Source organism: Cynocephalus volans, chromosome 11, assembly GCF_027409185.1.
Source record: "Cynocephalus volans isolate mCynVol1 chromosome 11, mCynVol1.pri, whole genome shotgun sequence".
In the NCBI taxonomy this organism is placed as follows: Eukaryota; Metazoa; Chordata; class Mammalia; order Dermoptera; family Cynocephalidae; genus Cynocephalus; species Cynocephalus volans.
In genome coordinates, this window is record NC_084470.1 from 129,426,801 (window position 1) to 129,441,295 (window position 14,495).

The 14,495-nt window shown below is 34.6% G+C and overlaps 1 protein-coding gene across 3 annotated transcripts in view; it reads left to right on the forward strand.

Annotated features, from left to right (window-relative positions):
* Window positions 1-14,495, forward strand: part of KCNT2 (potassium sodium-activated channel subfamily T member 2) — a 388,988-nt gene that overhangs the window by 168,128 nt on the left and 206,365 nt on the right. For all 3 annotated transcript variants that reach the window (XM_063114556.1, XM_063114557.1, XM_063114558.1), the window contains exon 12: window positions 588-651. In XM_063114556.1, coding sequence (XP_062970626.1) covers window positions 588-651 — 64 coding nt within the window. The remainder of the gene's footprint in view (window positions 1-587; window positions 652-14,495) is intronic.

The window sequence follows — 14,495 nt, forward strand, 5'->3', positions numbered from 1 at the left end:
TAAATCGTTCCTCATTTTGAAAATAAATATTTATGTTTTCAGAACAGTATGCATCAAGCACTGCAATATACTGTTTCTTTATCATGAAATTTAGAAAATATAGAACCTGAGCATGAAGAAAAGGAGTTTGAAACAAGATGATGAATCATCTCCAGGAAATATAAATATACAGTAGAGTTTGACTTATTAGTACTGTACAGCTCTGTTCCATTTCTCTTGGTTTAATTGAGGCAGTACAGTTAAAATGTAATTACTCAGAGAATAAAGGTCAATACCACCCCCATAATTTACTCAAAGCACATATGTGAAAATATGTAAAATCATAAAAGAGAAAATAAAGTTTGGCATTCTTTTTTACCTTTGTCATAAACTATCGAGTTCTATAGACAACCTAACACTAAGTGTTTTGTTCAGAGTCAAACACAGTCACGATCTGCTAGAAATTCAACTTTCATTTAAGCTTAAGGATAAATGTGGTCTACATGTACTTTTTGTGCAAGATATGGACTAAGCATTGAAATTCTGTTTTTCAGAAAATATGTAGATTTTTCAGTGTGTGATTATTTTGTTTTTCTGTCTGTATTTAGGATGGATGATGCTGAGGCCTGTTTTATTCTGAGCAGTCGCTGTGAAGTAGATAGGACGTCATCTGTAAGTTTCTAAATCTTCTTTAGTAAGTTATGCATTCCACTTGAGAACATTTAAAAAAATTTTTTTTTTTTAAATTTCCAACATTAAATATTGATGACTTTAAAATTTTACTAAAGGGAAGCAAATATTTCTTGGCTTCTTTGCCATAACATGGGAGTAGTTACATCATGGATTGTGTCAGCAGAAGTGTTTTTGAAGTAGTTTGTAGAAATCTTCTAGTTTTCTGTTGATTAAAATAAAAGGAGTCATATATAAACAGAACTATATCATTTTTAATTATTCCTGTCCTACAATATGTAATTTTGTTAAAGTGGCCTCAATTTTCTCAACTCTAAAACAAGGCAGATGGATCAGGTAGGGTGCATTAGTATCAAATGGAGAGTTTCTAAAATTATGCATTGTCAAAAATTCTATTCAAGATATCTGAGGTGGAAATCAGGAATTTGTATGTTTTAAAAAGATCCCCAGGTGATCCTGAAACACATCTGAATTTGGTTACCTTTGGTTTATATGATTTTTATGATATATTTATTAGGTCTAAAGTCCTACAAACTTATGACTAAATAAAATGGTATAAATTATCAAATTATAACTTTAAAAAATATTTCAATTTTATTATTTTTAAAAAGTGCTTCATTATTTTGTGTTGAGTTAGTGGTGTTACCTCCTGTGTCTCTAAGCCAGTGAGTCTATCTCTAGCCGCATCTGTGATGCACAGACAAATGAGAATATTCAGTAGCTTCTATAGCGACTGGAGAAAAAGGCAAAATATGCACAGGTACATATTTCGTCCTTTTGTGGAGCATCCAACAGGTATGCTCTATTACATTAATTTAGGACAGTAAGCCCCGAACATGGCAAGCTCTGTGTTGTCCTCACTCTAATTTACCTAAACTTCTTACTCATTTAAGAACTTTGTAAACCAACATTCTCATCCTCATGTGAAGAGGGCTGCTATGGGTGGAACTCTGTCCCCACAAAATTCTTATGCTGTAGTCCTAACCCCGGTGCCTCAGAATGTGAACTTATTTGGAGATAAGGTCTTGACAGAGGTAATCAAGTTATAATTTGGTTGTTAGGGTGAGCTCTAATCCAATATGACCCGTGTCCTGGCGAAAAGGGAAAACTTGGAGACAGACATGTCTACAGGGAGAGCACAATGTGAATGTGAAGACAGCTACCCACAAGCCAAGAGGGGCCAGGAACAGCTCTCAGGAGGAACCAACTCTGCCAGTGCCTTAATCTCAGCCTTGTAGCCAGCAGAACTGCGAGACAATACATTTCCATTGTTTAAACCACCCAATTTGTGGTACTCTGTACAGCAGCCCTAGAAAACTAATACAATGACATAGGCCAAAGAAATAGTTTTAAAATATTCAAACTACTTATTTTTAAAATATATACTTTAAAAAATGTATCTGTTCCCCTTCTTTTCTGCACTTACTACCTTAATTCAGACCAGACTCTGTTCAGTTCAATTAAGCACTACTTCAGTAGTTTCTTAATTGGTTTGGCATAATATGTACTCCAAGCATAATTACTGAAGAAATGAAATTGAAGTGAACATAATCTTGTGTTTCTATAATTATATGACTTATTTAATTGTGAATCTTGTGCCACTTGAGTGGTAACATTGTTTTAAAATACTTGCCATTTTCCAGTATCTATAATACCTTTGTGTAACAAGTTTAGGAAATAAAGACATAATGTCTTCCAGAGTAAACTTCACCATGTGACTTTGGGATCTTTTAGTTAAACAAATGCATCCAATTTTCTACTGACACTCTACTAAATTGACAGGAAATGAATAAAATGATTTACATGCATAAAGACAAAGGGTTTGGTAGATGACACAACACTAACAGGATTTTGGAAGCTAGAAGCAGATGGATGAGTGGCAACTGACTTAGACAGAAGGAAGTTAAAATTTAAAACTGAGAGAGGAAATAAATCAGAAGCAGGCTGCTGTTTGCAAAGGAACTCAAAGCCTCAGGAAATAGAAGCAACAGATACCTCTGAAAGTAGGGTTGTGTGTAGAACCAAATGTATGAATACCAGTTAAAAGTATGTAAGGGAAATTGATTTTCTGAACCTCTCCACATATCCATTTCTGGTTACTTTCCCAACCCTGGTAAAAGACGTGTTACTATTTGGAGAATTTGATCCAGGGATACCCTCTGCACAGAGACACTAGGTGCAGTTAAAGGTCTAGGTGTCATGCCAAATTAAGGGAATTAAGAGCAAGTGGCTTCACCGAATGTAAGTGATGTAAGTGGTTTGGAAAACTCTTACAGCCTGTTCCACATTTTCGTTGACACAAGACTGGAGGAGTTTTTTCTGGGGAAATGTTCCATCACAAGAGAAAAATGCTTTCTATCTATCTATCTATATCTGTATGTCTGTATCTATGTCTAGGTCTATACATCTATACCTTTATCTATATCAAGTACATGTGCGTGGTGTGTGTATATGTGTTCAAAGATATAAAAGTCTGGAGTTTCTTACTGCAGTATCCCAGATGGATCACCCTACAGTGAAATCTGTATGGAGAAATCTCCATTCACTCAGTTCCCAACAGCTTTGAGTGCTTTACTCCTGCATATGTTCAGAAAACAGAGATCACCAGACATTTCAGGAAATACTAACAAGAACGAGAAAGAATGATTGAACAAACAAACAACAGCATACAGAAAAGAGAAGTTCAGAGGCAAAAAAACACCATACGATTTTGGGAGAAGAAATCAGTTTTAAAATGTATATTTAATAAATATCCTCAGTAATATGAGAAGATGTTATATATATGAGTATAAAATTAGTAGGCTTACTATTCTTGTTTTATACTCATGTATACTGAAACAAATATATAGAGAGAACAAATAAATATAAATATAAATACAAATACACTCACACACACACACACACACACACACACACACACACACACACACACACACACACACACACACAGAGCAGAAGAAAGCAAAACAAAACAAGAAACATTCATCAAACCAAAAAGAGCTCCTAGAAATTAAATAGAAGATAACAAATAAATTTAGTTAAATGCCTAGTATAGAAATCTAAGAACATTGGAAGAATGAAGAATAATAAAATGAACAATAATACCAAATAATAAAAAAGAAGAGTTAAAAGGCGAGAAAATCAGAGGAGTCAGGGAGAAACGATATCTGTATAGCAGGAGTTTAAGGAAGGAAATCTAGAAAACAGTGAAGGAGAATGCTACCAAAGCGGTGATGGAATTAAAGTTCCAAGGCCAGAATTGTGAAATTAAAGGGGTCCCCTCCTGTAGAATAAGGACTAGAAGACACCTACACTGGCTAGAGAGAAAAAGATAAGACAAGGGCCAAAAGAAGGCAGGGGATGAACATGAGGAGGAAGGACAGTGGGAGAAAAAGAAGGAAACATTCATCACATCTTCAGACTTCTCGACAGGAATGCCAGAAACCAGAAGACAATAAGACTATGCTTTCAAAATTTTGCAGGAAAATATGTTTTATTTAGAATTCTGTATCCTGAAAAAATTTTAGTCAAGGAAGGAAGTAGAAAGTTGTTCATAAATATTAAGGATCTCAAAAACAAAAAAAATGCACAACTCTCAAAAAGCCTCTGGAAGATGGGTTTCATCAAAACCGAGGAATGAGTAAAGATAAAAATGACTCGAGGGATCCAACACAAGAGACAAATGGGATCTGCCATGTGAAAGTGGATCCTGGGCCGACAGCTGTCAGTGAGCTCTGAGGGCCAGCAGTCAGACCAGAGCAGAGCACTTCAGAGGGCCTGAAGGATGGGGAAAGATGAAATTTCTGTTACCCGATGTGGTCGAATAGATTGAGAGGAGATTTCCACTTTGGAGCGGTTATTTTTTACTGAATTATGTCTCCTGAAATCCATATCTTGAAGCCCTAACTCCCAAGACTTCAGAATTTAACTATACTTGGATATAGATTTTTTTTAAATAGGTAACTTAAAAATGGGCCTTAATCCAATCTAACTGATGTCTTTACAAGGAGAGGAGGTAAGGACGTGCAGAGAGACAGCAGGTGGGCACACACACGGGGCAACCGTGTGAAGAGGCAACAAGAAGGCAGGGAGCGGTCTGCAAGCCAAGGTCAAGGGCCTAGACATTGACCAACTGTGCCCGTACCTGGCCCTTGGACTGCCCGTCTCCAGAACTGTGAGAAAATAAATTTCTGTGGTTTAAGCCACCCAGTCTGCGGTATTTTTTTATGGCAGCCCAAGCAGAAAAAGTATATTTTGAAATAGTGATGAGTGGTGAGAAAACTAAACAAATGCTAAAAGAGACAACTATTACCTCTTGAGGGAAACAGACCACACCATTCACTGTGCTTTACTATTAATAATAATCATAATAATATGAACACCAAGTAGTGATCCCATCTAAATTACTATTGAACTATATTCACAGGAGGGGAGAAGGGAAGGTGAGGGGCTGGGGCATGGAAGGAAAGCTATGCCCTTCCATGCCATAATAGGAAGCCAGTTTATAATGTTAAACTGAAAAATCGAGAAATAGCAATAAAGTCATATTTACACATATGGAGGCAAATAAGCAAATAATCAGTTTAGGGCTTTAAGGTGGCTGCCTCTGTGGAAAGGAAACATAGTGTTCTCATGCCATAGGATAAAATGGGGAGGCTGCTTTGTCTTTTGGAACTATGTACATGTATAGGTTTGATAATATTTTTAACTAAGTGAGATTTAGGATATGTCTTTGTCTAGGAAAAAATTAATCTAAAATTTTTTTAAAAATCTAAAAAATTAGCTTTTTGTTGCGAGGAGGTAAACAGGTTCCTCTTCGTATCAGCTTTGTGTAACCCTTGAAATGCCAGTAAAAGCATGGGTAAATTTGCAATTGACCTGCATACATTTTTAAAATATGTATTTATTTTTAAATTCAACTTTCATCCAAAAACTTTATGAATTTATTCTGTTATTCATACCTATGATTCAGTAGAAGAAGATACAAGACATGCCAGGTAAAGCCTAGTAAAACAGGTAGAATTCAACAGATGTATGTTTGAAAAAAAAGTTTGGTGACAGAGGTAGCACACTATAGCTGTGAACAGTTTAGCAAAGTAGCAAGGGGTTAGTTGGTATAGGGAAAGGAAGAAAATCCTTTAAAACTCAACAGAAAAGTTAATGTCAGAGTTAGGGCACCTTGAACTAACGGACACAAATTGAGTATCACTGTGTCTTGGTCACTGAGTGGAAATTTAGGTCTTGATAGAAAGGATAAGGAAGAAAAACAAATGCTCACGAGTGGCACTAAATGTACATAGTATCTTAGCTCCTTTGGCAAGGACTGGAAAGTCTTTCAAGTATTTTATGTTTGGGTTTATAGAGACTCATGGAAGTGTCTACAGCCCTTGGAGAGAGAGAAACTTTCAGGGACTTGGTTACAAAATGGAAAGCAGATGGTTCCTACTGTGCTCATATCCGGAAACACTAATAAGCTATTACTCATCTTTTTAAAGCCATCTTTACATATTGATGGGCACAATGACCCAGGTAAAGAAGATTTATTTAGGAAAAAAAATATAGAAACTTAGGCAAATTATGCATTACGTAACTAACAATGTTAGCATAAAGGACACCATATTGCTTGGTAATTTACATTCTCTCGTTACGTATTATATCTTAGGAAGGATCTGGCATAGTTACTGATGCAAGCAACACTACATTATGTCCTAAACAAAGCTTGATTGAATAATTCCCACAATCCACACCCTCCTCCTCCAGCGTTTGGCTTAAAACCTTTTACGAGAATTGAAATCTTTGCTCTTTGATTCCCAAAAGGTTAGTAGAACACATCTTTTCCACAGTTTGTGAGATATCTACACCTAGTCATTTTGTTTATATCTTCTTGTAGAGACTATGTGGTGAATACATGCGGGCTTGTCCCAGACAAATTAATTTAGTTGCCTCTCCCCGAGAAAGTTGTGTTTGGGAGGCAGGTGGATGAAGAAAATAAGTAATTTCTCTTTTGTGATTATACAGTCCTGCTACAATTTAACCATTCCACACGCAGTAAAATTTTTTTGTATCTTCATTTAGAGGAAAATAATCTCTTTTGACTTTCACCCTTGATATGATCAAGACAGTGTCACTGTCATTTTCATGTCCTTCCAGTACATAGTGAGGGTCTTAGGAGGGCGAGGGGGTCTGAAATCACGATGTATTCTCTTACCTGATATAATTATACTTCACTTGGCTAAGGATTGTCAGGTCTCTCTAATTTTAATCAAGTTTACTCACATTAAATAATTGAACCACATGGAAAAAAATTATAGGGGATTCTTTTGGGAAATTATTTATCCATTTTACAAGGATAAATAATGAGTCAAAGCTCATTTCTAGGCATCATAATCTTCAACAGGGGTTGAAAATTATGTTGAAACCACTTTTATATAGAAGAAACAAGTACATCCATATTTTACCGACACAGTAAGAAATAAAAGAAAAAGTTTTACTTTGTTTTAGAAAATGAACAAAAATATAAGGCCAGTTACACATTGAACCTTAGAGAAATATTTGTTAGAAAGATTGGGCAGTTTTTTTTCCCTTAGCCTTAATTCCAAGGATAAATACTTTAAAATGTTTGTTCCTACAGAGAACATTATCAAAATTATTTTTAATAGATAGATTTATCTTGCAATATTTTCTGGCTATACTTATGCATACCTGAATCAGGTTAATCTATTGTATGTAAAAAATGCATTTTTTAAATCCGTAAAACTAAATATTTGATATTAGTCATAAACTTAATGGATTTTCCCCAATGTGACATATTGTAAAATTTTTTAAAAATATTTTTTCCCTGACAAAGTACAACTTCTGAAAAATGTTGACTGCACACTACTTCTGAAAAGTACATTTTCAGTTCTTTTTGCTGAGTTTGCAAATATAAATGATTAAGTTCTTTTGTTGTTTTAATAACTACAGTTTCATAACCAGAGAGAGCACTGCCAACCCTAGAATTGATTTGTGTGAATCTTCTGATTGGAGAGAAGTGGGAGTTGTGAATAACCTCAAAATGAAAAATTAATAGGCATTACAAAGTACTGTGCTACGGAATTAACAATATTTTATAAAAATAAATACATACCTCTACAAAATTTTATATTTTTTATTAGAAAATCAGTGGGTAATCATGAAATTGAAAGTGCCATAGCAGCTGCCTCAGTAATGTTTTTTTTTCTTTCTTTGTATTGAATGATCAAAATTATTTTAAAATAAATTAAGTGTGGTTTCACTGAACTCAAAATTCTTTTTGATTATTCTAGATTAATTTATTGGAAAAGAATGAAGCACATATACAAGCTTTTTAAAGAAAATGCCCAGTTTTTTGTTAAAATGATAAAATTTAAAGATTTATGACATGATGATACTAATTTTTACAAAAATCTTGCATGTTTTTATAGAGTTAACTTTTAGTAAACATTTCTACTGTTAGTATACATATTTTAGATCAATTTTTCAAGTCCATTTAATAAAAAATGAAAAAAGGAACCAAATGGATTTGATATTTATTGAGTAGCTTTCATATGGTCAGGCATTTTGTGCACATTTTGTCATTTAAGACAATAATTGTTTCCTAGATAAGAGAACCAAGGCTCAGATTAATTAGATTAATTAGATTTCCCAGAGTTGGCACAGTATGGATTCTACCCAGGTCAGTCTGACTCTAAAACTTTTTCCTTTACCACAAACTGCTCCTTGTGGTAAATATAGATTACTATCCAAATGGCATAACACATTTATAAATAAATAGGTTCCACTGTTTAAAAATTATAAGCAGAATAACATATATACAGGGATTTAGGCATCAGCTCTCTGCTCTACTCCTTCCCATCTTTAGTCTGTCCCTTAGAATAACATATTTACTTTGTATCCATTAAACTATTAATATATTTTTGTACCTCTGCTTTGTAAGAAAATGACATTTGCTTCCCTCTTCTTTCCTTCAGCTTTCATTCCCAATTTTCCATTTTTAATTTTGATCTCTTGCACTTATATTTTTGCAATTGAAGACCTTTTGTTCTATAGCCAAAATTAAGTCTTCTACCATTATCTATTTATTGACTTTAAATGTTGAACAAATAAATATTATCAATTGTGTGACTGTTTAAATTCTGTTCATTGAAGTCCCAGCGATCGCCATGACTACACTTTGTTTGTTTGTTTGTTTTGCTTGCCCCCCAAATTTTCAAAATCAGCCAGACATTTCAGGTGTCTATTTCCATTTATTACATGGGGGGTGGTGAGGGATAGCTGTTATTATATGAGGGATCTGCTGTTTGCCACTTACTATCTGTTATACATCCATTTATTGCTTACATTGTCATGTTTCTATGCCTTAGTCTAGCTTCAAATTTACATCAGGCTAACAGATATAATTTGTTTCATCCTACTTATACCTGAGCATAGTGTTTTACACAAGAACAAAAAGCAGCACAGTATAACATTATCCCCATTTTTTCAAACTACTCCTTCATTCATTCAGCAAATATTTTTTGAGTGTTCAATGGCCCAAACACTGATGTATGAGCTGAATATACAGTTAGGAATGTAATAGTAAAAAACAAAAAACAAACAAAAAAATTGTTCTCACGGAGTTTATCTATTAGTAGAAGTTATGATCAATATAGTAATTAAGTAAATGTTAGAGAGTGGTGTGTTAAAAAGAGAATACTGGGTAAGAAGCATATGCAATATTGGCAGAAGCAGACATTTTAAGTTAAATCATTAATTGAGAAATTTGAAAAATCAACTTAAAATGTAATCATAAAGGTCATTACTTATTAAGATTGGGAACACGTCACATACCACCGTATGCTTGTTTCATTCTAGTGTGTTTATGGAGCCTGTTACTTCAAACTACTTTTCTTCATGTAGGTCCTACCCATTCTTTCTCCTCTTTATGTCTAACTTCTTGAAAAAAAGCAGCACTGATTATTCCAACCTTTGACCTTCTTAGACCCCTGCATTTCAGCTTGTGCCCCATCCATGCCACTAAAGCTCTTCATTCCAAGAACAGCAAGGGTCCACTAGTGGAGATCGTTATCTTACTTGTTTGCCATACTTTGTTCAGTCATTACTGGTGTCTGTCTTCTCCTTCTTGGTATTTTCTTCTCCACTTGCTTTTGTGCCCTCTCTTTTTTGCAGAATTCCCTTTTAACTCTTAGGCCAGTTATTTTCACTTTCTTTTAAATGCTCCTCCCTTTCAAGTATTTTAAATATTACTAATAGCCAGGGTAATTTCCTTGGGACACTTTTCAATAGATCCTCTGTACCTCTTTCTGGACAATATAACCAGTACCCAAGGTCAAACTAAAAGCTGTTATGGGTTGGACAGTATCCCCTGCTCCCCAAATCCCTGTGTGAAATACCTAATCCCTAGTAGCTGAGATCAGGATCTTATTTGAATATGGTAGTTGAGTTCATGATCTTACTTGATTACAGAAATAATCAAGTCAAAATAAGGTCATTGTCGTGGACCTCAATCCAATATTAATTGTGTCCTTACAAGAAGGAAAAATTGGGAGACAGAAACATACAGGAAAAATGCCATGGGAACATGAAGAAGACCATCTTCAAGGCAAGGAGAGAGGACTGGCACTGATCTTTTCCTCACAACCCTCAGAAGGAACAACCTTGCTGACACTGTAATTTCAGACTTCTAGCCTCCAGAAGCATGATATGAGAGACTTGCATTGTTTTCAGCCTTCCAGTTTGTGGCACTTTGTTACAGCAGCCATAGCAAACTAATATAGATTTTAGTACTGGAAGCAGGGTACTGCTGAAACAAATTCCTAACAATATGGAATTAGTTTCAGAATTGGTTAATGAGTAGAGACTGAAAGAGTTTTGACGTGAGTGACAGAAAAAGCCTAGATTGTTTTAGAAAAATTTTTGGTAGAAGTACTGACATTGAAAGGAGATTTGGACAGGGTTTACAAAGAAAAGAGGAGGGGCTGTATAGAAAGCTTCTTTTATCTTAGAGAATACATATATCATCAGGAACAGAATCTTGGTAGAAATATGAATATAAAGGTACTTCTGATGAAGTCTCAGATGGAACTGAGGAACTTGTTACTGGAAACTAGAGAAAAGTTGATCATTGTAAAGTGGCAGAGGACTTGACTGAATTGTCTTTTATTGATTAGAAGTAGAACTTGAGAGTGATGAACTTAAATATTTAGCTGAGATTTCTAAGTAAAGAGTTGAAGGCACAGTCTGGTTTCTCCTTGCTGCTTATAGTAAAATGGAAAAGGAGAGAGGTACACAGTAGAAGGTTCTGAAGTGTAACATGACCTGTCCTACATTTTAAAAGATCACTCTGGTTGCTGTGTGAACAGACTAAGTATATAAGAAGCACAAGAGAGAGGACTGAAGACGGATGACCAGTTAGAAGTGCAAAAAGAGTAAATTAGGTGAAAGATAATGGTGGCTTGTATTAATGTGGTGGTAGTGGAGGTGGTGAAAGAGGGTTGATTTGGGGATATATTTTGAAAGTAGAGCTATCGTAATTTGCCAACCTATTGGATGCAAGTTTCAAAATAGAGGAAACAAAGATAAGTCCTAGGTCATGTGAATTGTAAATAATACGTTGGCATTTGTTGACATTGGAATGATTTGGGAAAAGCAGATTTTGGAAAGGAAATAAATAATATTTTCAGAATATGAAATTTGAAATGTCTGTGAGACACCAGCTGGAAATATTAAGCAGATATTAGGTTGTACACGTTTGTCTCTCAAGTGAGATATATAATACTTAAGATATAAATCTGGTTGTCATAAAAATATACATGTAATTTAAAGCCATAGGTCTGGGGGCGGGTGGAGATCACATAGGGATTTTATGCAGCTAGAGAAGAGGAGTGTTTGGATTGAACTCAGGTGCAATATTTAGAGGTCACAAAGAGGATGAAAATACAGCAAAGAATATTTAAAAAGAAAAATAAGTAAGGAAGAGATTCAACAGAGCATGGGGCTCTGGAAACTATGTAAAAATAAATGTTTCATGAAGAAAGAAATATTTCAAAAGCTTTGCACTGAATATTGACCATTCAATTTAACAACATGGAGGTTACTGGTTACTGGTGACCACAGTAAAGGCAGTTTTGAGTGAAGTGACTAAAGCCCGAAAGAGGCTTAAAAGAAAACAAAATAGCTAGAAGAGAGGCTTTTGAATGTTCTCACCACAGGGAAATGATAAATACAGGAGGTGATGGATACACTAACTACCCTGGCTTGATCATCATACAACATAAATGTGTATCAAAACAACAAATTGTACTCCATAAACTTGTGCAAATACAATGTGTCAATTTGGATAAATACATAAATAACTTTATAAAAAAAGAAAGTAGTAAATTCTCCTGCTTCCAAACATATGAGAGTACTGAGTCTGGAATAGCCCTTCCACATTAACGTTTAGAATACTGAACAAAATATACAAAACAATTATATGCAGACTGAACAACCAATAGTGTGGGACTATGATCTATAAGGGTAAGGAAACCAGTGAGATCAGCCCTAAAACAAACCCCACTTTCTTCCTGGAGGCATTTATCATATCCTGTTGCAGAAAAGGGTAATCCAAGCAGTTCTTGGCAGTTTCACTGAGCTGAGAAGACAGAGATGTGAGCTGAAGGAAGGTCTGAAAAGGTAGGAATTTGTGAATCAGAGCATCAAGAGGAGGGAGAAAATAGTTCCAGTAATCTGCATTTAAAAAAAAAAAATGTTCCAGTGATCTGCACAGGAGTCTCTTTGAGAGTTGGTTGAATGAATAATGCAACACATATATGCAGGATGAGACTTCACAGGCCAGGTAAAGAACAATAATTAGGAAAAGACAAACTACCAAAGACATGTAAGAGTATTTTGGATTGATTGAAGGATCAATGTGTCCAGAAGACATAACACTCCTAAATGTGCATGTACCTCATAATAAAATTTCAATATACATGAAGTATAAAATGGCAGAACTGGAAGGAGGAGTGAAAAGCTACAATTACTGTTAGAATTTTCTGTGTTACTCTCTTAGTAATTGATAGAACAAGTAGATAGGAAATCAAACTTGATCTCACTATCACCAACTAGATCTAATTGACGTATGGAATATTACACTCAAAAATTGTGGTGCAGTTTTAAAATACATATAGAACATTCACAGAGATGGACCATATTCTGGAATATAAATGGCAGAAAAATTAAAAGAATTAAAAACCTAAAGTATATGTTCTCTGATCACAACTGACTTAAATTAAGACATCAAAAATTAAACTGCAGTGAAAAATACACAAATATTTGGAAATTAAAAAAATACATTCCTGAAAAGTCCATAGGTAAAAGATGAAATAAAGAGCATTAGAAACATTTTTATTGAATTATGATGAAAATGAAACATAGCAAAATTTATGGAATGCAGCTATGGCAGCATCTAGAGAGAAATTTGTAGCTTTAAATTCTTGCATTAGAAAAGAAGGTTTAAAATTTATAGCTAAGGGCCGACCCCGTGGCTCACTCGGGAGAGTGCGGTGCTGGGAGCGCAGCAGCGCTCCCGCCGCGGGTTCGGATCCTATATAGGGATGGCCGGTTCGCTCACTGGCTGAGCATGGTAACAAAAAAGGACAAAAAAATAAATAAATAAAATAAATAAAATTTATAGCTAAGAGGAATTAGAGACAACAATTGCAGACTTTAAAAATGTTTTCTGTAAATGGATCAGAAAAATTGGGCAGTAACTGATGGGTAATATTTGATCTCAGTGAAAGCTTTGCTTCCTTTCTTTGCTTTTCTTTCTTTTCTTTCTTTTTATTATTTTTAAGTGGGAAAAATTTCACCAAGTAAAAGAAAAAATCTACCAGAGATAGTAAAATAGATGATGCAGGAAAGAGAAAAATTAGAAAAATAATGTCGTAAAATACACAAGATAGCACGTGATCTAGTGCACAGATGGAAGGTTTTCCTTTGATAAGTGTGTAAAACATTCATCCATTTTAACAATAAAGGAAACAGTGTATAGAGATGCAGAGGCAAGTATGTGGTTCAGTGTGATAGGGTGAGCTTGTGGGGTTTTTTTGTTTTGTTTTGTTTTTTCTTATCGTTTCTATTTTCTTAGTGAAAAAGCAGGTGAGATCATCAGAGAAAAGAGAGACTCCCAAGCCCTTGGAGAAGACTGGCAAGTGGCTGAAAGATTAACCACCTCAAAGAGGCAGGGAAAGATTTTATAATTAGAAAATTTTTTAAAGTAAATGCTCTAAGAAGAGGGAGGTCAGGGGCTTATAGTAGGAAGAACCTACTATTAGTGAAGCTGAGGGGAACTTTAAGGCCATCTTAGTCATCTGACTCCAAAGACTAAGATATAACACTCAGAAAAAAAAAATATTTTAAACAAGTCTGTTGACTTTCTTCTTAAATGCCAAAGACATGTATTTTTTTTCCTGGTTATTATGTGAATTTTTGAACATATAAAATCTTACAGTAGAAAACAAATAATTACTGAGTGCTCCAATGGTGATTTTTCTATATGACCGTTTTCAAACATCATGACAAAAGAGCTGAAATAAAATGTTTGCAATGTAAGCTTTCTCTTTCTTTTCAAGTTTGTTTCATTTTAACTAGGTACGCTTCAGTCATTGAAAGACTTAAGTGTTACATAGTCATTTTTACTATGTCATTTCCTAATAAAATGTGCCTTAAATTTTTCAGGGAGATTTTGCAGTTTCATTTCACTTTTTATTCAATCTAACGGTCAATAACCTGTTCTCAAAAAGATCTTTCTGACCAACTTATAAAAA